The sequence below is a fragment of the Engraulis encrasicolus genome, unplaced genomic scaffold, assembly GCF_034702125.1.
Source record: "Engraulis encrasicolus isolate BLACKSEA-1 unplaced genomic scaffold, IST_EnEncr_1.0 scaffold_109_np1212, whole genome shotgun sequence".
NCBI lineage: Eukaryota > Metazoa > Chordata > Actinopteri > Clupeiformes > Engraulidae > Engraulis > Engraulis encrasicolus.
Genome location: NW_026944570.1, coordinates 28,326 through 53,561, shown reverse-complemented (window position 1 = coordinate 53,561; position 25,236 = coordinate 28,326). Strand labels below are relative to the sequence as shown.

At 47.5% G+C, this 25,236-nt stretch overlaps 1 protein-coding gene across 1 annotated transcript; it reads left to right on the top strand.

Moving 5' to 3' along the window:
• The first annotated feature begins 7,500 nt into the window (after positions 1-7,500).
• On the top strand, positions 7,501-19,135 carry LOC134442044 (uncharacterized). Its single transcript, XM_063192384.1, has 4 exons — positions 7,501-7,667; positions 17,216-17,929; positions 18,454-18,610; positions 19,126-19,135. Exons 2-4 carry the CDS (start codon positions 17,218-17,220, stop codon positions 19,133-19,135), a joined length of 879 nt encoding a protein of 292 aa, XP_063048454.1. The 5' UTR covers positions 7,501-7,667; positions 17,216-17,217.
• The last annotated feature ends 6,101 nt before the right edge of the window (positions 19,136-25,236 follow it).

Genomic DNA, 25,236 nt, shown 5'->3' with positions numbered 1-25,236 from the left:
ATTAAGAGGTATTTGTTGTGTTTTTGTGCTTTTCCTAAAAAAAGTCCTTTATAGCGTTCTGACATGGTAATAGTAGCATTTTGAAGAAAATAAATATAAAAAGGTCTGTCAAGTACACCAGCAGCAGTGTGTGTGTGTGTGTGTGTGTGTGTGTGTGTGTGTGTGTGTGTGTATGTGTTTAGTGCAGGTAGAAGGTGCGGTGTGCGTCTTGTGTGTGTGTTCGTGTGTCTGTGTGTGTGTGTGTGTGTGTGTGTGTGCGTGTGTGTGTGTGTGTGTGTGTGTGTGTGTGTGTGTGTCAGTGTGTGTATGTTGGGTTTAGTGCAGAAAGTGCAGTGTGCTTGTGTGTGTGTGTGTGTGTGTGTGTGTGTGTGTGTGTGTGTGTGTGTGTGTGTGTGTGTGTGTGTGTGTGTGTGTGTGTGCATGTTTTGAGTTAGTGCAGGTTGAAAGTTCAGTCACAAGTAGTGCAGGTGGAATGTTCAGTCGCAGATATGGTGGTGGGGGATGGGGGGGGGGTTGTCAGTGGCCTTGCTGGCTAGAGGCTGACAGTGGGGGGGGGGGGTTGTCAGTGGCCTTGCTGGCTAGAGGCTGACCGTGGAGGGAGAGTGGAGGGAGAGTTCAGCATCTTGATCGCTTGGTGCATTGTGCTGCTCGCCAGCCGGGTGGTACGGGAACGGAGGCGCCTGTACCTCTTTCCAGAGGGCAGGAGGCTGAACAGTTTGTGTGCAGGGTGGCTTGTGTCTTTGATGATCATCAGTGCTTTCCGGGTGAGGCGTGTGGTGTAAATGTCCTGCAGGGAGGGGAGTGGTACTCCAATGATCTTCTTCGCTGTGTTCACAACACGCTGGAGTGTCTTCCTGTTTTTCTCCGTGCAGCTTCCTCCCCACACTGTGATGCAGTTGGACACGACGCTCTCTATGGTTCCTCTGTAGAATGTTGTCATGATGGAGGGTGTAGCACTTGCCTTCTTTAGTTTGCGCAGGAAGTAGAGACGCTGATGGGCCTTCTTCGCCAGTGATGTAGTGTTGGTGGTCCAAGAGAGGTCGTCGCTGATGTGCACTCCAAGGAACTTGGTGCTGCTCACTCTCTCCACAGCATCGCCGTCGATGGTCAGTGGTGGCAGTTGTTTTTGGACCCTTTGGAAGTTGACAACAATCTCCTTGGTCTTGTTGACATTCAGCAGGAGGTTGTTGTCTTTGCACCATCTGGCCAGCAGGTCTACTTCTTCTCTGTAGTGAGTCTCATCGCCCTTGGTAATGAGGCCCACCAGTGTTGTATCATCCGCAAACTTCACTAGATGGTTAGTGCTGTGGGTCGTTGTGCAGTCGTGTGTCAGCAGCGTGAACAGCATTTTGAATTCAATTCTGGGGTTTGTTTAAGTAAATAAATCTGAGATGCTACAATGCAACTTTGCATGTGTTTTAATTGTATTTTCCATAAATGTACATTCTTGTGCCAAACAGAGAGGTAATCTCTTAAGAAGTAATGAGGTTTGAATTTGATACACGCTTTCTTAATTGAATTTCGTTCAATATTATTGAAATAATGGGTGCGATAAAAGTATTAAATTTTATGTGAACATGCATTAAAAAAGGTCTTAAAAGCATTGAATTTAGGTTTAACAATCCTGGGGGAACCCTGGTTTAGCATATTTACTATCCATTTTTTGGTCATTTGGTAATCTGGTATTTTCCCAGGTGGACAACTTCTGAAGGCGGCAGAGATGCTGAATGATGAAGCTATGCTCCTACACATTCGGGATAAAGACATGGTGGCAATTGAGGTCCGTTACCACAGATCGTGTCACAAAAAATATGTCAAGGTACAGTATAAATTAATGCAGCTTTTAACTTGAAATGTTTGGTAATTGGAATGGCTTACGGATTACGGCATCATCGCGTTAAGTCTAATGCTATACATTACAATGCCTGACGTAAGAACACTGTGAGTTGAAAATAGAATAATACTAAAATGTTGATACAGATAAGGTTATCTTGGGTATCAGCAAAGTGTATTTGAACAAGGGAGATAGAGGGTTGGCTATGGGTGACATTTTCCCACACAATCATTAAATCTCCCCTTTTCAGGTGTTACAGGGCAGTGATGGACAGTCCGAGAATGTGTGTGAAAAGGAGGTTTTCAAGAGCTTCTGTACAATGTACATTGAAAGCAAAATTATTGCAGAGGGGGCTGTGATGCGCATGACCAAGCTCCTTGAGCTTTTCAAGTCAATGTGTGAGGATGCTGCATTGCCACCTCTGTTGTGGACAACAGCAATGCTGAAGGCCAAACTATCAAGGCAGTATCCAGACCTTATTTTCCAGCGACCATCACGAATGAATGTCAGTGGCATTGTCTATTGTGAAGGTAATAGCAAGCTTTTTGTATTGATGAACATTTTTGTTCAACAAACTCAATGCATTTTAAGTAATTTGCTTCATATTTTTTGTGCACCCAAATTGAAATCAAAAGCCATCTACCCAACTGTTTCAGCATTTGAAACAATGTTTTGATTTTTTGTCGAATGGCTGACAACTAATGAAATTTTTCGATTTGTTATCATTACAGGAAGGAAATCATCTTTAGTTGACCACTGGGAGTCCCCCAGCAGCGAGTCTGATGACAGTGAAACTATGCCTGATCCAACTCCTTCACGGGAATCTTTTTACAACAATGAGACTTGGAACAACTTATATCTAAGTGCATTAGCAGTGAAGAAAGTTGTATCTGCAGTACATGGTCTCAAGGGTATTTGGCCTCCTAGGTCACATGACCTCAGCATGGATCGAATGGAGGAAATGATCCCAACTGAATTATTCAACTTTCTTGCTTGGGTGACTGGAGCGTCCGATGTGATATCCAAGGGCTGGATGGTTGAAACAAGTGCCAAGCATAAATGCAAAATCCTCTCAATCTGCCAGGACATCATCTACCTGTCATCCAGAGGACGCGCACCAATGCCAAAACATGACGCCTTGGGGATGACAATGCGTCATCTGACAGGATCGTCTGAAGTTATAGGCCTTCTCTATGGCCTTGGTCATTCAGTTTCCCACTCTGCTGTACTTGAGCACGACACAGCTCTCGCAAAGCTACAGAATTCACGCAAAAGCTTGGTTCCTGATGGCTTTGTGAAGTCGACGCCATCGCTCCTTGTCTGGGACAATAATGATTTCAGAGAGGATACTCCCAGTGGGCATGGGACCACACATAATACAAATGGTGTGATTATTCAGCGTGGTTCTCTTAGCTCTCTGCATATGGCTTCAACTAATGTTCCTAAATCTAAACAACGATCAGTGGACCCTCCAATGACAGAGCTTCCGTCATTCCACCATGGAAANTATGTAGGTCCTTGCATCCCTGATGCTGATGCCTCTGTAGTAACTAGTGCCATACAGAAGACAAGCCTGAGAATGGACCTTGCGTACTGCCTGACCAAATTGCCTGAATTTCACTCTCTTTTACCTGGTTGGACTGGTTTCAATACCCTGGTTTCTGCCACCTCTGTTCCAGAAAAGTCATCGATTGGCTACCTCCCAATCCATCATTTGCATTGACGTCACAATATTACGTAATCGATTTTGCTGGACGGCAGAAGTACACATTCGTACATAGGAATTATATGCAGACGAAGACAACTTTGACCATAAAATACCAAAGAAACACGTAGTTCTTGTATTTTTTTTTTTAAACGGGATATGTACCTGGCGTTATCAGGCTAGGTTGGCCACGGTGGATGTGTTCAAATCATAGATTTATTCAAATGTATTCTGCTCCACTAGATGGCATAACGGGGACGGGCGGTAGGCTACGACAAACTGGGAGAAGAAGAGAAAGTTGTTGCTTGCTTCCAGCCATGAACTTACTCTGCCTGCGATATCTTTTTTTATCCCGTGTTTATTTTCTTCAGTAAAGTTGTTAACTTAAACCAAACCTCTGCATTGGCAAAATAAGCACACAGTTTCTTCATTGGTGGCTGGGCACCGCGGCTGCATCCTCTTCTTCGTGGCATGGCACAGGTAAGATAATGCTGCTAACCTAACTTACTAGGCTACAAGACGCACGGTACATTTTGTGTCAGGCATTTCGCAAAGTGGTGTTTTGAATAGCATATCTTTTCATCTCAGATGTATCTTGTAGGTTAACTTGAATTCTCTCGCTTCGTTTCATCCAAGTGGATTTCATTGTTGTTTCAGCCACGTCTGCACAATGTAGGCTATTGTGAAATATAATTCTATATCTTATCTTCTGTTTACATGTCCAATATGTTCATTTGTACTGTATTATTATTGACCACTTATGTTACCAGTCCATCACTGCTACCTGTCCTGTCTTGCACTTTCTGTCTGTCTGTAATTGTCAGTCCTGTCTATGTCCTGGCATGGTAGAGAGAAAACGTCATTTCCCTTGTATGACCATAAATAAAGTGACAATAAAAGCTGACTTGACATACTTCAATGTTTCAAATCGGTGTTGCATTACATTGCACATGTAGAAACACATAGGACAGAATGTCGGTTACATACTTTGATTAAATAATTTTGATTTGATTTGATTAAATAAATCATTTGAAAAGATGACCTTCACAAGAGAAAGAAAAGCACAACAAACCTGTTATTTATCTTTTATTGTTTAGGTTCATCAGTCAGGTGGTCAGCACCCAAACTAAAACCATGAGTCATGGTGGCCAGGATGACGTCCAAGAATTGCATCCCAGCAGCACAGGTAAATACATGACTAGTAAGTTGGGATGAGTGTTATTTTCTGACATTTTACATCACATTTTAATTCAGACAATATTGCCAAGGGAGTTAATTATTCAGTACTGTACCAGTACATTACAATGCATGGCTAGATTCATTTAAATAGCATGTTTGTCTTTTCTTTTTTTCTAATTAGATGGGGGAGCCAACATGAAGAGGTGTCCAGAGAGGCTTCTTCCTCTTTGGCTTTGCAGCAGCACCAGGACCTCACCATCAGTGATGCTGTTCCCCTCATCCATCGGGCCTACCCTTACATTCCTCCCCTGATGCACTGATCACCTGTACCAGTTGTTGGAGTTTTCAGAAGGGCTCTAAATTAACTTTTTTTATTCACTAGTAGCCTAAATGGCTAGTATGTTAATCTCCAAACATACCGGTACATTAAATAATGGGTCAAAGTGCCAAGTATGTTTTCTTTTCTACCAGCAAAACTTAATTTTCCCAGCATTTGGCTGGTGAGCCCTGGTTGTCATTGATGGTGAGTAGCTGTGATAATAAATAACTGAAATGATGAAGTCCATCCAGACATGTCTTGCTTATTTTATTGTACTAATACAACAACGTAGAACATTTTCTGTGAAAGCCCAACTGGGAAACTCCAACTCCCATTGACATTGTGACACAGCACACACGTGTTCACTGCACGAAATTGCATTTATGCTTCACCTGTGCAAGGGGGCAGCCCCCAATGGCGCCCCAAGGGAGCAGTGCGGCGGTACCATGCTCAGGGTATCTCAGTCATGGAGGAGGATGGGGGAGAGCACTGATTACTTAACTCCCCCCACCAACCTGGTGGGTCAGGAGTCCAACCGGCAACCTTTGGGATACAAGGCTGACACTCTAACCACTTACCCATGACCGCCTGTCAATCTTCAGTCTAGTCTAACTAATTATATTGTCTCCACTAAATGTATATCTCAGGTGACATGGGTATACTGGTATGGGGATAGTGCTGTATGTAAATAACCCATTTCAGCCGGCACCAAAATGCCAGCTAATTGCCTATGCCCCTTTTAAGAAAGGTGTCCTCATCCTATTAAAAAAACCCAAATAACTAAATAAGTCTCTGAAGCACATACAGACATGATATGAGTTTTAAAAGCTAAGACCATCCTCTTGCATTAGAACATGTTAATTCAGCTCTAACATACCCACATTTTTAATCTAAAAAAATCTAATATGTCATGCCTAAATGCTGTGTTGCTCCAGGCACCTAGGTCAATACAACGAGTACACAGCATCCAGCATCAATGGGTTGACTATTACAGGCCTAGTTCAGATAACCATTTATTAATATAAATAAGTACTTGCACGTCTATTGTACATGTCCACCCCACAATAGATATCCCCTCCCATCACCTACAAAACCTTGAAATGTATTTGTACTCTGTGTCTAAAAATAAAGTCTTTGAGCCATTGAATGAACTGATTACTACATTGAGTTGGTGTGATTTAGAGGTTGAAATCGGCTAAACATGGCTTGGTGTGCTGGACCTGGCTCTTCCATACATCCAATGTGTCATGACATCAGATCATCGCTCTTCTCATCTGGAGAAACAGAAAGATAACACTTAGCTGACACTTATCCAAAGCAACTTCGTTACTCACAGTGAATTGTTAACTGTCCCTGCAGCATGGGGCTTGGTGCCTAGCTCATAGGCCTACTTCAGCCTGGATGGGAGGTGAAGGGAGAGGTGTAGCATGGGATTTGAACCTGCAACCCTCCAATCTTAAGACCACTTCCCAAACCATTAAGCCTCTGATGTGTGTGATTTCAGAGGGAAGACAATTTAGATGACAACACAACAAAGTGGTGGACTTTAAATATTATTGACAACAACATCGAGACTGGTGGGCCTATGCATGTCATTATAAATAGGCCAGCATGGATAAGGTGATTGGCATTTCATGACAGCATCATGCTGGAGAGTAGGCCTACTACTTGGGAAATCAGCGCTAGAGATGTACACATGGTTTATTTTTACATTTGAACCTTAACAGTATGAACGTCATAGCCTTGCTATTTCACCAAGAGCTTTATGAATTGTTTATGTTACAGCCTGCAATATCTTAGCATACGTCCATCATAGCGTAGCCTAATGATGCTGATAATTAACGTTAATCATGCAAAGCATCTTACATTGACCTCACAGAAAAAGCCACTGAAATTGCACATTAGACTTAAATTAACTAGCGTTCACGAATTAAGAGACAAATGATGATACAAAGGATGGCAAATGAGAAACTTACCGTGGTGCTCATCCAGCTACTTGAGTAGGCTAGTTTGATGGTTTTCCAGTTGGTTGCCGCGATTACCTGTAGGTGATATTCCCCTGTGTTTTCGCCATTTCTCCCCGCGCCTCTAGAGGGCGCTGAACCCAAAGAGACTGTTTGCAATGTACTACTGAAGTATGTTGTTTCCTGTTACCCCCTGCTGTTTTCACTATAAAGAGTGCCGCACAGGTACCCCCTTTCTCTCGAAACTTGCTCTTTGAAGAGGACAAACCTCTGTAAGACTGTACCTATCCCGGATAAGAAGATTTCAACTGCGCAACCCTTTCCCTTTCCCGGACAAAGACTTTTCGCTCCAGTTTTAGTTTGGCCAACTTAAACTCGTGAAAGACCCCCTTAGTCCGATCACAGCTGTAACCATCCCGCCTTGCAAGCAACACTGTAGGAACAGTGTTTTTCCATGTTCGAGATCTGAACGTTTCTATCTTGAACATTTTTCCGTCGGACCGAGCCCTCCCGGTTCTCGAGGACAAAAGAAGCAGACGACTTCAAGAATCCTCCCTGATCCAACCCAGACAGGAGTCTGTGTTGACCAGAACTTTTCCCCTGGAACCGAAAGCAGTGTCGCTGGCCGGCACAACCCGTTTCCCGTGGGACCCCTCTACAAAATCAGTAGGACACTTTTCATGGGCAAATGACTAGTTAATTCTGAGTAGAGTTTAGTAGATGTGTTTCTTTGAATCTAGCTCGAAGCTTTATTTCATGTGCACATGTGTTGTTCTTTAATTTCTTTAGACATTGTTTTTGAACTCTTTTCTCTCTCTCTTGCTTAGTTAGTTGCATGCTTCTAACTTCTACCTCGCATACTCCTTAACAACGTGAATCCCTTCTGTACGCCGCGATTATTTGTGTGAACCGCATTCGCAAGCGTTCATACAGTATCGCCCGTATTCGAAAGATTCTCTTTGCTAACGGGTCAGCTAAGGACAATCGCTAGTAGCCCCTGTGTAACAGCGGCCTGCTAGCTAAGACGCACGACACACACACACACACACACACACGTTACACCCACATCTCTCTCTCTCTCTCCCTCTTGTATCTCCCTCTCTCTATCTCTCTCTCTGAGTGTTAGACTTGTAGATTTCTCCGGACCTTTTGGTACCTTTCCGGTACAACTTTGCACATAACTGATAATAGACTGTTCATTGAATAGCCTCCTTTGTCCGGACATTTCTGCTAGCTAATACTGCTGCTCAGCTGTAGCCACGCTGAATCTAATTGCTTTGAGTACACGAGCGTACGGCCATCTTTGTAGTGACAAACATTCAAGCTCGCCGTTTCATTCGTGCTCTATTCTCTCTCTTTTATTTCTTTTGTGCTCACATTCCATTCACATCATACCCGGAACTGTTAGTGTTAATTCCAGAACCTTTGATACATGTTTGTGCCCTTCACGGGACTTTTAATGCTTGAAAACCCCCGCCGGTTATTTGCTAAGTAGCTGCTAGCTACCCCCATTGTTCTTGGTTCTGAGGCTAACGCTAATATCACCGTGTTGTTTACATTGCTATAGCAACCCAGTCCACGTGGTGGACGCCATCTTGCTACCATAGCAACCGGGGCTAACGCTCCTCCTTTGTTCACGCTCACGCACCTACACACACACACACACACACACACACACACACACACACACACACTTCCCCTACACGCACAATTCCCCTTTTATTTCTTTCTTGTTTTTATACTTGTGCCTTATTGTGTTTACCCATTGATCCGACTTTGAATGTAATGTTTTATTAGTTATCCTAGTAGTTAATAAAAGTAAATCATTTGATTGCATTTTGTTGTCCTTGTTGCTTTGTACAACCAACCAACCTATTATCAGAATTTTGCCTTCAGATCTACCTTTGTGCTTGCATACCCAGCTGATCACAGAGAATAGGCCTTACTGTTCACTGTGCCCTGTTGAGTATCCCAGTACAAACTTGTTATTAATCCTGTGTTTAGCAATTTATTGTTGAATATTGTGATTGATAATCTTAAGGATTTTATGAGACGGTCCTTTAATTACCTTTAATTAATTGGTTTATTAATTATAATTAATTCATCATTAATTAAATTCCCAAACGAGATATTTTGCCTTCAATTCCTGGTATAGTCGCATTAGGAGTAAATCCAAACGCAACTACCCCTACATTACTGACGCCCTCGCGTGAGGATAATGGTTTAATGGTTGGTGTACAAACTGCAATGATTAACAAACTGTTTTAAAATAACACAAGCTCGGCCAAGTTATAATCTACAGGTGGATTTAACGGTGAGTGAACAACAGTGTGTCAATCGTATTTCGTACTGAAATTGTGTCAACCGTATTTCGTACTGAAATTTTGCGTCCGATTGTAATTAGTAAATGCGTCCTTGTTAATTAATTATCGAAGTAAATTAATACCTGCCAAAATTAATTAATTACAAGCGATAATTCCTATAGAACTGCTTAATACTCGCATGTTAATTAGTTATTAATTAGATTAAATTCTACTTTTAACTGATAGACATCCGGTATTGATTACAGTATAGCGAATTAAAAATTTAATTGATTGATTTAAAAGTAGAGTTAATTTTCTAACTTAATTGATTGACAAATCGGTATCTTGAGTCTTAACACGCGGATCTGATACTCGAGGCCCAATTGATTACCGCGCTAGATAACATTCTGATCGAATTATTTAAAGGTTAGTATTAAATTCCTTGCGAAAACAATTACTCTCCCATTTAATTAATTGCGTAATCGGATAACACTCTAAGCGTAACCAATTAACAGCCCGTACTAATTCGTGCAAGACAATGGATGCTAAAGAAGTGCCTGAAGCAGGAGCCGCCGGTAGCGGAGCAGCGGCCGGAGTCAAGAAAGACACCAAGCAATCTCTTTTCGACCTCGTAGGCGATTTAGCGACCGTGAGTGCTGACGACAGGACGCAGATCAGAGAGCTAAGCCGAAGAGCCTGCAGACAGAAAATGACCGAAACGGTCGAGAAACTCGGCACAAGGGAGATCACAACCCCAGTCGGGTTCAGCCGACTCTTCATGCTCTTACACCGCGAATATGAATATGCTAAAGAAGAAGAGAATCAAAAGAAAGGAGCAATGGCAGAAGAAATTCATGACCTAACGAGGAAACACCAAGAGTTGTTTCAAGAACTAGGTAGAGAACAAGAACGAGGGAACACCCTGGAAGGTGAACTGAATGAGATAGGCCCCGCCTACCAGACACTCCAGCAGGAGATGAGATCCCTCCGACACCTGGTGGAACAATACGAGCAGGAAGCCCCTCAGCGTTCCGAACCAGTGTCAGCCCATCATCCCCACCGGGGGAACGAAGAGGAAGAGGAGAAAAAGGAGGAACCCAGCTTGTTAGACTGGACACCCAGCCAAACTCTCCCGGATATCCAGACTCCTCTAATCCCCTTCACCGGCGCTCAAGGTAGCCAGCCGGCGATGTCGAACACGCCCTACCTCGCCACTAGGACGACTGCCTCGCACCCGACGAGCGCAGCACCCTCCGCCAACGCAGGTTTGCAACCTGTGTCACATGGGACCCCTAGCCACACCCATCCAGCTACGGACCCAAATCAGCCAAAGGAACTCTACACGAGTTTCGCAGCAATGTCAAGTGTTGGACCTCCCGGCAAGTCGAAAAAGCGAACCACCGCAGTGGAGAACCCCATACGCTCATGGCACGACCCTAGGGCGTACGAGTCCAGCTCCGACAGCGAGGAAGAGGAGCCGCCGTACCAGCCGAGGACAGGAGCCACCGGTGCCGCCGCACCCAGAGTCCCATGCAGAGTCCGCCAACTAGACATTCTAGCGAAAGATGTTGACCGTTTCGAGCCCGAGAAGAGAGAATGTAACGTCAACGACTACTTCTGCGAGCTCGAGCGAGCTCTCCTTGAGCTTCCAGGGGCCACCTCCCTAGAGAAGGCAAGGCTAATCTGGAAGACTTCCTCAACTACTGTGCGCGGATTTCTTCGAGGTTTCCCACCACATGAGTTAGACAACTACAAGAAACTGCGAAAGCACATGATCGATGAGTATTCGACATACACGGACGAGACCGCGGCCACAATGGAGGCCCTTCAGGTGAAGCACCAGAAGCACGAGCACCCTCGAACCTACTTCACACGCCTTCGGGAGGCGTATTTCCAGGGCTCCCATGCCCCTGGACTGGAAGAAGATCGGATCTTCAAGTCCTTCTTCCTGAACAACCTCCACCCCTCCATCAAGGATCAAACGAACATCATATGTAGACAGAAGTTCCACACGATGAAGGAGATACGTGCCGTCGCCACCATGACGTGGCAAACTCTCGTCAAACCGAAGCAGAAAGTCGATGAAGAACCTCGTGTCTACGCGCTGCATGGACAAGGAGACCAACAGCTGCGACTAGAAGGAGGAGAAACCCCGGAAACGGGACCCAACTGGCACCATCCGAGCCCCAACTACCAGTCTTCAAACCAACACCAGGCTAGCTGGAAAGGTAAACAGGCTGGAGCGAAAGGGGGGCCAGGGCAAAACGTCAAGGGGCAAGGCTATCGCAAAAACGGTAATCAAGCCCCTGGACATGCCCCTGGTGGCCAGCAGGGTGATAGGTCAGAGTTTCATCCAAAGGGCCCTCGAGGGGGGCCGGACTCCAGACAGGCCAACGCTAACCCAGCTAAGCAAGATAGCCAGTTAGCCGAGATGAGAGCTTCAATGGCCAAAATGGAGAAGATGATGAAGGACCTGCAGCACCAGATGAAAGCCAAGAAAGGGAAGGACTCGTCGGCATGACTAGGCCGGGATCCCTCCCCACCGCCACCGCGAGTTTACCTTGTGGGGTGGGGAGAGCGTCCCTTGCAGTCAGACGGCGATAGGGCCATGCAGCCCCCTCCGGTGGTGAAACCGGATCCTCAGGATGCGCCTCTCACACAGTTTCTAGGAGACTTGGTGCGGAAAGGTAACGCCAAGCGTATCTACACCCCGGTGGTTGTAGAAGGTGACGTTTCCCTCCAAGCCCTCCTGGATACTGGGTCTGAGATAACCCTGATGTGTTCCGAGATCTTCTCCAGAGTGGCGGCCGCACGGCGCAAGCAGGGAAAGCCCATTAGAACTCAGGACTGTGACGTTAACTTAGTTAGCTTCACTCAGAATCAAGCCCCCGTGACCACCATCGCATGGTTGGAACTAACGTTCCAAGGCATGACCATCATTCATCCCACTTACATCTGTTCTATTGGTGCCGAGCCCCTCCTCATTGGCCAAGACCTGCTTGACAGGCTTGCACCACTCATCGATTGCCGCAAAGGTCAACTCTGGGCCCAAGTCACCCCCACTCCAATCATGCCCCCTCGCCAAGAGCAAGCTCTTTGCGATAAGATCAGCACGGAAGTCGCCCCAACGACGTCCGAGGGGAGCCCGCCCTTTCAGAGCCCGTCCTCCCAGAGCCCGTCCTCTCAGAGCCCGCCCTCCCAGAGTCCGTCCTCCCAGAGTCCTCCTTCAGAGGAGCTCGAGTTCACTTCCCTCTACACAGAGTCTGGACGAGAGACTCCAGATCCACCCAGCATCTCTTCCAATCGCACCGTGTTCTTCGAACACCCTGCTTTCCTATGCTCCCTGGGTGAGTCCCCACCAGAGAGGTACTACCCCCAATTGTCTGGCAAGTTCGCTGTAAACAGCGTAACCGTGTCAGCCGTCAGGCTAGCACTCTGGGCAGAGAAATCAGCCATCAGCCAGAATTGCTTCGACACTTTGTGGCGAAGTCCCGCCCCGCCTGCATTCGTGCAGAAAGGTCATCGTCTTTTGTCCGCCGAAACTCCTCAGACACCCCTCAAAGCCATAGGCACTTGTGCTGTGTCACTGACCATTGGTCAGAGAGAGTTCCTCCATTACCTAAGTGTCGTCCCCGGGCTCCCGGACCCTTTGGTCCTCGGAGCTGACACTTTGGTTAGGCTGGGAGCCCAGTTGGACATTGTAAATCAAGTCATCTGGACCCAAGCCGATGCGTCCAAGCATCCGTTCCAGTCAGATCTCGAACAAATGCGTTCCGGACAGACAATTCCCCAAGCCTGCCACGTTGCTAGCGAGTTCGACGTCGTCGTCCCCGCTAGGACCGCTGGCTTCCCGCTTAGGCTAGTTGTCGTTAAAGACCAACAGCTGCCCAGTTCCCAAGCGTTCTTTCAGCCCCTCAAGCCGTTCGTGGATCTTGATCTAGCAGTGTGTGGCACTCCGTTACTCGAAGTAACAAACCGTTCAGCTTACCTCTTGGTGCAGAACCCCACGAGGTACGATTGTTCAGTTCCAGCCCGCCAAGCGCTAGGTCTCCTGGTTGACCAGGGATTCCACGATTTTGAACTCACCATTCCAGTCATTGGTGAACTCCCATTGTCGGACAGGCCATCCCACCAACCAGGTAGCTTCTTGGTCACCTCCCCCTTCCACATGATCCGAATCGAGCCTCATGATATGCTTCGGGACGAACGCATTGTCCTGACCAAGACCGATACACCCAAGCACTTGCTAGTGTACGCTCTTGCCGTGCAGCCATCGAGCGCGGGCCCCGCAACGAAGGTTGTTGAGCTAGCACCCGATGAGCCGTACCCAGGTTTCGAACAGGAGGTTCAGCAACAGCTTGTGAAAGCTGACAGTCTGACCACGGATAGCCAGCGTGGACAGCTCCGAGAGCTGTTCTATCACTTCAAGCCCATCTGGTCAAAGGACTCCAACGATTGTGGCGTCACCGATCTCCACACCGTTCAAATCCCAACGGACCCGAAGGCCAAGCCCACTTTCGTGCGCCAATACAAGATCCCCTTGGCAGCGTACGATTCCATCGAAGAGACGCTGAACACCCTGTTGGACAAGCAGATAATCAGGGAGTGTAATTCCACGTACAACTCCCCCTTGTGGCCAGTTCTGAAACCCAATGGAAAATGGAGACTCACCATCGACTACCGGCAGTTGAACAAGCAAGTGCCCCTGTCAAGGTGGCCCATGATCCATCTGGACCAAGAACTAGCCAAAGTCAAGGATGCGAAGTTCTTCTCCACCGCGGACGTGGCAAGCGGCTTCTGGACCATGCGAGTGGACCCTGCAGACCAACACAAGTTGGCCTTCTCATTTGGAAACCGCCAAATGACGTTCAATCGCTGCCCCTTTGGATATTCAAACTCCCCAGCCGAGTTCAACATCTTCCTGCACAAAGCCATGAGCGACGCCGCAGCCCGAGGGAACCTGATCTACGTCGATGACATTCTGATCAGATCACGGACCTTCGAAGCCCACCTTGAAGAGATTCGCCACGTCCTGTCACAGCTAGCTAGAGCCGGGGCCAAGCTCTCCGTCACCAAAGGACAATGGTGTCGGACAAAAGTCGAGTATGTCGGACTGTGTGTCGGGCCTGACGGCATCGAACCTCAGTCCAGCCGGATCCGTGCAATTCAAGACATCAGAGCCCCGTCCAACGTGTCCCAACTCCGGAGCTTTCTGGGAGTATGCAACTACTCCAGACAGTTCATCGAGGACTACGCTGAAATAGCTAGACCGCTGAACGAACTTCTCCGAAAGGATCGAGAATTCAAGTGGAGTAGTCCCCAAGAACTTGCTTTCAAGGAGATGAAGCAGAAGCTCTGCGCGGCCCCTTGCCTGGCCTACCCGGACAAGGATAAGCCGTTCTTCCTTGAAGCCAGTTTTTCCTCCTCTGATCATTGCCTGAGTGCCGCACTTTCCCAGCAGTACGATAGAGACCGCCGCGTTATCGCATACGCTAGCCGCCCTCTTAGTCCTGTAGAAGTGAAGTTCTCCGACTGCGAAAGAGCCCTGCTCGCAACGGTTTGGGCCGTTGAGCACTTCCGCAGTTACATCGGTGGCCAGAAGGTGGTGATCGAGACGAACCATCAACCTGTCACGTTCTTGAACAGCCAGAGGCTGCGAGAGGGCAAAGTCTCCAACAGTCGACTCGCGTCGTGGATGATGGCATTACAGGGCTACGACATTGAGGTGAAGTACGCCCAAAACCACAAGATGGCGCTAGGCCGTGGCCTTGCGGAGTGCCAACATTGCGAATGCGAAGATGGACCAATCCAAGTGGAGACCTCAACAGCGCTATCTCTTCCGTCTGACCATCACTACTATGATGAGAATGTCTGCAACAATCTGCCCACTGCTTACATCGATGGGTGCTCATTCCATCACGAGAGCGAAGTCAGAGCTGGCGTCGGTGTTGTGTGGGTTAACGGCCCGCTACGTGGAGAATACCAACACCGGATCGGCGCTAAAACTAGCCAGTATGCAGAGATCGCCGCCGCCCTCATCACACTGCAGCAAGCTAGCAACGAGAACCTCAAACAGCTGGTCCTTTGTTCTGATTCGAATTATGCCAGACATAGCTTCGTCTCACACTTCCCGGCGTGGAAGGCCCAAGGCATGAAGAATGCCAGGAACAAGGATGTGAAGCACTCCGAACTCTTCCTCGCTTGTGACCAGCTCGTGACCCAGCAGGGAATGTCCGTCTACTGGAGAAAGGTGAAAGCACACTCTCTGGTCCCAGGCCCGGATAAGGACGGCAACGACACAGCGGACAGCCTCGCAAAGGCCGGAGCTGTGGACGGCCCTCTTTGGGAATTTCAGGACTCCTGGCTTCCCCCAAAAGCAGAACAGACAGTGAACGCGATCACCCGTCGACAGGCTAAGGAAGGACAAACTGACACTACGCCCCAGGCGGAAACACTGCGACTCGGCCGAAAGCCAGAGGACGCAGACTTGGCAGCCATGCAGGAAAGGGACCCTCCAATCCACCGGATCCGAAAGTTCCTTGCCAACCCTGACACCTCCCCAATCTCCGAAGAAGAATTGGAACAATCTCCAGATCTACGTCACCTTTACAATCTCAAGCACAGCCTGAAACTTGAAAAGGGACTCTTGGTGTACTCAACAAGCCGTAAAGGACCTCCTCGGTGGGTCGTGCCCACGGACCATAGGGGGGTCATACTACAGTACGCCCACGACAGCCCATGCGGAGGACACCGTAGCGCTAAGGCGACTTTTAGCACGCTGCAGTCGGTTGTCTACTGGCCCTTCATGATCACAGATGTAACAGAGTACGTCAAAGGCTGTCTCACTTGCTGCCAATTCCGTCCTGCGCAACCCCTGAACCGAGCCCCGTTGCAGCGCAGAGGAATCTCGTTCCCCTGGTCTAACCTCCAGATCGACTGGATTGGACCAGTCCCAAAATCATCTCGAGGTAACAAATACCTCCTGACCGTCACCTGTGCCTTCACCAAATGGATAGAGTGCCTCCCTGCTCCCAACGACACCGCCGAGACCACCGCTCTCCTCCTCATGAACCACGTGTTCAGCCGTTGGGGCCTGCCTCTCTCCATTGATTCAGACCGAGGAACGCACTTCACCGCGGATGTCATGAAAGCCTTGTGGGAAATGCTAGGCGTCGAAGCGAAGTTCCACATTGCGTACCACCCTCAATCATCCGGCCAGGTCGAACGCGCCAACCAAACCATCGTGAGCATGCTCCGGAAGTATGTCCAGGGACATGGAAAGGATTGGGATATCAAGCTCCCTCTGGTGCTAATGGCCATCAGGGCCACTCCCCATCGCTCGACGGGAGTCACTCCCTTCGAAATGATGACTGGCCGTGAAATGACTCTCCCGCTGCACCTCCTCTATCAACCAGAAGACATGAGCGTTGCCACTGCGTACACGGCACACCAGTACGTTTCCGATCTGCAACGCCACCTACAGACTACATTTGCTTGGGCCCAGGAACATCTTGAAAAGAGTGCAAAAGGCCAGAAAGCTTACTACGACAGGAAAGCGACGAGCCGTGAGTACGAAATAGGCGACAAAGTCCTCTACTTCAACTTCACAAAGCCGGTAGGCGTGTCCAAGAAATTCTTACCCCGCTGGTCAGGGCCATTCGAAATCACAGACAAGCTGTCCCCAGTCGCCTATCGTATTAAGACCTCAAAGCCTAGCCAAACGCCCTCTTACAGATGGATCCATAGCAACCAGATTAAGCTCTTCGAGCAGTCCACACTCCATAGGGGGGTGGAAGAGCAGTAGTCAGTAGTCTGCCTAACTTAGCTGCATGCCTCTTAACACTATAAGTATGCATTCCTAAGTAACTCCCCTCATCAAACTCTAGTAACCAAAACTCCTATGTGTTACAGAAATGGCCCCTCTCTGGATCCTCTGCATCTTCCTCGCCCTTCAGACCACACTGGCCAGCGACATAGTGGAACCCGGCCCTCAGAGTGGCATCGTACTCCAGGATGCACCCGGCCTGCTTCTCACCAATTGCCGCGTCCACACTCAACGTGTATATGCCCGCCTTGACCCGTGGGACGTGTACCGCAAGCATTTCAGGTCACCCTCTCAGATGAACCTGGAAACTGGCCCTACTTCCGAGATAGGATCCAACATCGAACACGCCAAGCGTACCACTAGCCACATGCTCGAACAGCTGCAGAAATTCATCGTCACAGAAGAGGAACTGAGCGGCAAAGCCCGTCCCAAGCGTTTCCTAGGTGGACTTCTTACCGCTGCTTCTGCTATCGGCTCCCTATTCTCAGTAGGCCTCTCCGCCGTTAATACTGTTAGCCTGACTGCCGTCAAGCGCGAAATTAGCACACTTAAAGAGGAAATGCCAGAAATTCAGAGTAGGCTGCTAACCCAACAGGAGACGCTGCAGGACCTAGGCAAAACCCTGCAGGGAACCATACTCGCTGTTAATATGCATTCAACTCTCATTAACAATACTGTGCATGCCGTAGACCGTTTAGCCACTATCATGAGAAGCGAAGTGAAGTACGTTCGAGTAATTAGAGACTTAATGCAAGATCTGATGCGAGAAGTAAGCAGCTCCCTCAGTACTCTGGGTGGAGGTAAAATTCCACCATATCTAATACCCCTAAGCATGGTTGACAATATACTGCGAGCTACGACTACCACTAACGTTTACTCATCACAAATCCAAATCACAAATCACAAATCCCATACCAGAAGTGTGCCGCCCAACTGTCCACAAAGGACGAGGTTACGGAAACTAGAGTAGAGAGAGCCGGTAATCGCTGGCTAATCAACACACCCCAGACTGACATTCTGATATCATACGACCAGCATAACACAGCCACTAGAATGAAGCTCCCCAACCAGACTTCCCTCCTTAGTGTACCACTAGGGGCCACTGTTCATGTAGGTGACATCACTCTACACCACCTTAGCTCTGATCAGTACGAAACAGAAGTGGAAATGCCCAACGCATTCCCTGGCCATGAACTTGAGATAAACGCCACCCTCCAAGAGCAATTGCTTCTAGAAGGGACCAAAACTGTACAATTCAGTCTTCACCCCACTGGTATTGATACTATGTTTTTGCGCTATCGTTCTACCCCCTCTTCTGATCAAGGCTCCCTAATCTACCAAATTTCCCTGGGACTTCTCGTTAGTGGCTGGGTTATCACTGTTTTCATAGCCATCACACTACACAGGTACATACTGACAATGCACCGCAAACTGCACCACGCGATCTATGTGCCAGAGAACTATGATCGCGCCCGTGTCCGGTACTCCGTTGGACAGAGTGCCAACATTAACTTTCCTGGAGAGTAGGCTTGCTAACACGCTAACTAACCTCTCTTCCTTCCTTTCATTGATTTTTTTTTCTTTGATTATGTTTGCTGTGTGAAATGTCATATGTAGTTAGACAGATAGCTTTAGAACTTTTACTAGTCATTGCCCAAGTGCCTTAGTCATTGCCCAAGTGCCTAAGTCATTGCCCATGAATTGTGTACTGTGTTTGAACTTTTCACTGCATGAACTGTGTCTGAAAGACTTTTTCCAGAAAGGACTTATCGGACTACTTTCCTGTGGACTACTTTCCTGTGGACTACTTTCCTGTGGACTACTTTCTTGTGGATTACTTTCCTGTGGACTACTTTCTTGTGGATTACAAAGGACAATGTCTCATGACAGGGACACCGTGAGCCACATCGGGACCAATCCGCTCACCAATGTGCCTCAAGGGGGGACTGTAGGTGATATTCCCCTGTGTTTTCGCCATTTCTCCCCGCGCCTCTAGAGGGCGCTGAACCCAAAGAGACTGTTTGCAATGTACTACTGAAGTATGTTGTTTCCTGTTACCCCCTGCTGTTTTCACTATAAAGAGTGCCGCACAGGTACCCCCTTTCTCTCGAAAACTTGCTCTTTGAAGAGGACAAACCTCTGTAAGACTGTACCTATCCCGGATAAGAAGATTTCAACTGCGCAACCCTTTCCCTTTCCCGGACAAAGACCTTTCGCTCCAGTTAGTTTGGCCAACTTAAACTCGTGAAAGACCCCCTTAGTCCGATCACAGCTGTAACCATCCCGCCTTGCAAGCAACACTGTAGGAACAGTGTTTTTCCATGTTCGAGATCTGAACGTTTCTATCTTGAACATTTTTCCGTCGGACCGAGCCTCCCGGCTCTCGAGGACAAAAGAAGCAGACGACTTCAAGAATCCTCCCTGATCCAACCCAGACAGGAGTCTGTGTTGACCAGAACTTTTCCCCTGGAACCGAAAGCAGTGTCGCTGGCCGGCACAACCCGTTTCCCGTGGGACCCCTCTACAAAATCAGTAGGACACTTTTCATGGGCAAATGACTAGTTAATTCTGAGTAGAGTTTAGTAGATGTGTTTCTTTGAATCTAGCTCGAAGCTTTATTTCATGTGCACATGTGTTGTTCTTTAATTTCTTTAGACATTGTTTTTGAACTCTTTTCTCTCTCTCTTGCTTAGTTAGTTGCATGCTTCTAACTTCTACCTCGCATACTCCTTAACAACGTGAATCCCTTCTGTACGCCGCGATTATTTGTGTGAACCGCATTCGCAAGCGTTCATACAGTATCGCCCGTATTCGAAAGATTCTCTTTGCTAACGGGTTAGCTAAGGACAATCGCTAGTAGCCCCTGTGTAACAGCGGCCTGCTAGCTAAGACGCACGACACACACACCCACACACACACACGTTACACCCACATCTCTCTCTCTCTCTCCCTCTTGTATCTCCCTCTCTCTATCTCTCTCTCTGAGTGTTAGACTTGTAGATTTCTCCGGACCTTTTGGTACCTTTCCGGTACAACTTTGCACATAACTGATAATAGACTGTTCATTGAATAGCCTCCTTTGTCCGGACATTTCTGCTAGCTAATACTGCTGCTCAGCTGTAGCCACGCTGAATCTAATTGCTTTGAGTACACGAGCGTACGGCCATCTTTGTAGTGACAAACATTCAAGCTCGCCGTTTCATTCGTGCTCTATTCTCTCTCTTTTATTTCTTTTGTGCTCACATTCCATTCACATCATACCCGGAACTGTTAGTGTTAATTCCAGAACCTTTGATACATGTTTGTGCCCTTCACGGGACTTTTAATGCTTGAAAACCCCCGCCGGTTATTTGCTAAGTAGCTGCTAGCTACCCCCATTGTTCTTGGTTCTGAGGCTAACGCTAATATCACCGTGTTGTTTACATTGCTATAGCAACCCAGTCCACGTGGTGGACGCCATCTTGCTACCATAGCAACCGGGGCTAACGCTCCTCCTTTGTTCACGCTCACGCACCTACACACACACACACACACACACACACACACACACACACACACACTTCCCCTACACGCACAATTCCCCTTTTATTTCTTTCTTGTTTTTATACTTGTGCCTTATTGTGTTTACCCATTGATCCGACTTTGAATGTAATGTTTTATTAGTTATCCTAGTAGTTAATAAAAGTAAATCATTTGATTGCATTTTGTTGTCCTTGTTGCTTTGTACAACCAACCAACCTATTATCAGAATTTTGCCTTCAGATCTACCTTTGTGCTTGCTTACCCAGCTGATCACAGAGAATAGGCCTTACTGTTCACTGTGCCCTGTTGAGTATCTCAGTACAAACTTGTTATTAATCCTGTGTTTAGCAATCTATTGTTGAATATTGTGATTGATAATCTTAAGGATTTTATGAGACGGTCCTTTAATTACCTTTAATTGATTGGTTTATTAATTATAATTAATTCATCATTAATTAAATTCCCAAACGAGATATTTTGCCTTCAATTCCTGGTATAGTCGCAATAGGAGTAAATCCAAACGCAACTACCCCTACACACCTCAGCTTTCTCGTTTTATTTTGAGATCCAGTGAAAAGTCACGCCTGGGTTGTAACCCTATCTGTTTTTGTAACAAACAGCACAATGGGTGTTCACAGTGTTTAGTTTATCGGCGATCTAAGTTACGTTATGAGTTACTAAACGTTGCGAGTCCCATAGGAATCCATTCATTAATGCGGCACTCTTGCCGTCCAGTAGCCGTCCACTAGAACGTTTGACGTCACATGCAAATCATGGATACTGATGCAAGCCCAACAGAGATGGCAACAGTGTACACCATCTTACTGCGTAGTGTGCAAATTGCAGATGAGCTGGAGTTGGATGCAGTTGTTGTGGTCTTTGATCAAGCAATATATTCCAAAGCCCAGAAGATACGGTGGCAAAACCCTGTTTTCCAGAAGAGGTTAGTCCTTCGCCTTGGTGAATTTCATACATGCATGTCTTTCCTGGCGTGTATTGGAAAACGTTTCCAGGAATCAGGCATTGAGGATGTCATCATAGAGTCAGAACTTGTTGCTGCAGGATCACTGAATGGAGTAATGTCAGGCCATCACTACAACAGAGCTGTCCGCACACACAAAATCCTGTACGAGGCCTTACAGCAGATGCGATGGAAGTCTTTTCTACTAAGCCTAGATCCTGAAGACCATGCCAAAGCCATTGAAGTGACTTCATTGCTCTGCTCTACAGGGCCAACTCCTGATCTCAAGGCTGTCCTTGAACAAGACAACACCATGTCCATGCTTGATATGTATGATTCATATGTGGCGTGCAAGAGATCAGAGGTTCCGATGTTTGAGCTATGGAGTTCCTACATTGACATGGTGGAACAACTTCTCATGTTTATTCGGGCAACAAGAATGGGTGATTGGCCTCTACATCTCTCAACACTCAAGACCATTACGCCGTGGTTTTTTGCATATGATAGAACAAATTATTCAAGGTACCTGCCAGCCTACAATGCAGAGATGTCTCAGCTTCAAAATACACACCCCTCTGTGCATCAATCGATATTGGCAGGGCACTGGGTCGTGCAGAGATCGTCTGAGGCATTCAGTCAAGTTGCATGTGACATGGTCATTGAACAAACACTGAATCGGGACAGCAAGACTAAAGGTGGCATGGTTGGATTTACACAGAATAAAGGTGCTGTGAATCGCTGGGTTTTGGCACATTCAGATAGGGCTGTGATTTCAGAAGTGTGCAGAGATATGGCATGCAAAGTCGATGTCCAGCAGGAGAAGAAAGACCTTCACCATCCTCGGACACAGAATGACTCAGAGGCTGTGAGGAAGGTGTGCCATACTATTACAGCCATGCTCCACCCATTCAACTATGACCAGACACATCTAATCCACCTTGCATCAGGTATGGTACTTGGAGATGAAATCCAGAGTAGAGTAGAGTAGAGTAGAGTAGAGTAGAGAAACTTTATTGATCCCCAGGGGGAAATTCAGGTGTCAAGTAGCTACATAAAAACAAACACACACACACACACACACACACACACACACACACACACACACACACACACACACACACACACACACACACACACACACACACACACACACACACACACACGCCAAGAGGCTCCAGATCTGGGCTAGCTCTGGCATCTCAGGCAGTCCAATCCCCAATAATGATGTCCTTCTTAGTGTCCTTCTGTATACTGTTAAACAGTTGAATGGCCCAAGGGACAAAGGACCTCCTTAGCCTGTCTGTCCTGCAGGTGAAAGCACGGAGTCTGTGACTGAACAGACTCAGTTGGTTAGTGAAGGTGGCGTTAAGGGGGTGATGCTGATTGTCCATAATAGAGTCCAGTCTGCTCAGTGTTCTGCTCTCAGCTGTTGAGGTGAGTGACTGCAGCTCCATGCCCACCACTGACCCCGCCTTCCTCACCAGTCTGTCAAGGCGTCCAGCATCTCTCCTCCTAATGCTTCCACCCCAGCAAGTCACAGCATAGAAGAGCACACTGGCCATGACAGACTGGTAGAATATGAGCAGAAGTTGGCTGCAGACATTGAAGGACCTCAGCCTTCTGAGGAAATAGAGCCTGCTTTGGCCTTTCCTGTAAAGTGCATCAGAATTTGTGGACCAGTCCAGCTTATTGTCCAGATGCACTCCTAAGTACTTGTAAGTACAGACAGTCTCCACATTCTCTCCAAAGAAAGTAGATCTAACAAGAAGCGTCATTTTGTTTCTTTTCTGGTATCCACTTTATGTCGGGTGAACGCCCCTTTAGGAGACCTTCGGTTAGGAGACCTTCGGAGTCCTGAGGTTGAGAATCAATGAAGTCCCCTTAGCGCTGTAGATGGCGGTAGCACCCGTCGTGTGCAAACACCACGAAAAGAGAAGAAGAAGGAGGGACAACGCCCCCTTAGGAGACCGAATTTTGAGCACTCGCTTTTGCATTGAGTGGGCGTGTTTCGAGTCCTCTTTATTAAATATCCAACCTCTTTGTTCTCTCCCCCAATCGAAACAGGCACCAAGGGCGGGGTGGAGCGCCTGAAATCGATCACCATTTCCTTGGTTTTGGTGGTGTTCAGGTGCAGCTGATTGTTTTGGCACCATCCTACAAAGTCATCCACCAGTCCCCTGTACTCCTCTTCCTGACCGTCTCTTATACACCCCACAATTGCAGTGTCGTCTGAGAACTTCTGCATGTGGCATGTCCCAGAATTGTAGCTGAAGTCAGTCGTATACAGGGTGAAGAGCACGGGGGAGAGAACCGTTCCTTGTGGTGCTCCTGTGCTGCTAATCACTGTCTGCGATGTTATGTCACCCATCCTTACAAACTGGGGCCGCTCTGTGAGGTAATCAGTGATCCAGGTTACCAGGCTAGGCTGCACTCCAATCCGCACCAATTTCTCTCTCAGCAGCAGTGGTTGTATGGTGTTGAATGCGCTGGAGAAGTCAAAAAACATGATTCTCACAGCACAGCCACCCTTATCCAAGTGAGCGTGTACCCTGTGAAGAAGGTACAGGATAGCATCCTCCACTCCCACGTTCTCTTGGTAGGCGAACTGCAGAGGATCCAGTGCGTGGGGTTTGAGAAAGTTACGCAGCAGCACTTGTTCAAAAGTTTTCATTAGGTGTGAGGTGAGGGCAACCGGTCTGTAATCATTAAGTTCTTTGGGGTGAGTTTTCTTTGGAACAGGCACCAGGCATGACGTTTTCCACAAGATAGGAACTTTGCCTTCTTGTAGACTCCTATTAAAAAGGTGATGAAGAGGCTCAGCTAATTCCTCAGCACATGTCTTTAGCAGTCTTGCACAGATGCCATCAGGGCCGGCCGCCTTGGACTTAAGTCTTTTCAGTGTCTCTCTAACTTGATCAGTGGTGATTGTCGGCTGTGGGAGTGCTGGGTTGGGGTAAGGGGGGAGTGGGAAAGGGGTGGGTGGTGGGTTTGTTCCAAGTCGCAGAAGTGAGGAGCAGGGGAGGGGGATAGAGGTAGTGGGGATTTGTGAGCCTGCTGTGTCCATTGGTGGGGGTACTGCTGCATTGTTGATGATGGTGGGAGTGGTGACCATAGGCAGAGTAGGAGGGTGTGGGGATGAAGTGTCCCTGTTAGTGAAGCTGGGTGAAGTAGTAACGGGAGTGGGGGGTTGTGAGTGGGGGAGATGGGAGCCTGCTGAAGAGTGGTTGTCAAGTGTGGGCTGGGGGGGTGTAGGGATAGAGGTGACAAGGGAAATGCTGCCCTCTGTGTCAGAGTTTCCAAACCGGTTGTAAAAATGGTTTAAGTCATTGCACATTGACAGGTCGCCTTCTGCCATACCTCTCTTCTTTCCACACCCAGTGATCTTTTTTATCCCCTGCCATGCCTCTTTAGCATTGTCCTTCATTTTCATTTCCACCTTCTTCCCATATGCCACCTTGGCCTCCTTAATTCTGCTTTTGAGTTCTCGCTGCACACTCCTCAGCTCTGTCAAGTTGTTTTCTTTAAAAAGCTTCTTTTTCCTATTGAGGAGTTGCTTGACATCTCTGGTTACCCAGGGTTTGTTGTTGGGGTAGCAGCGAATAGTCTTTGTTGGTACAACAATGT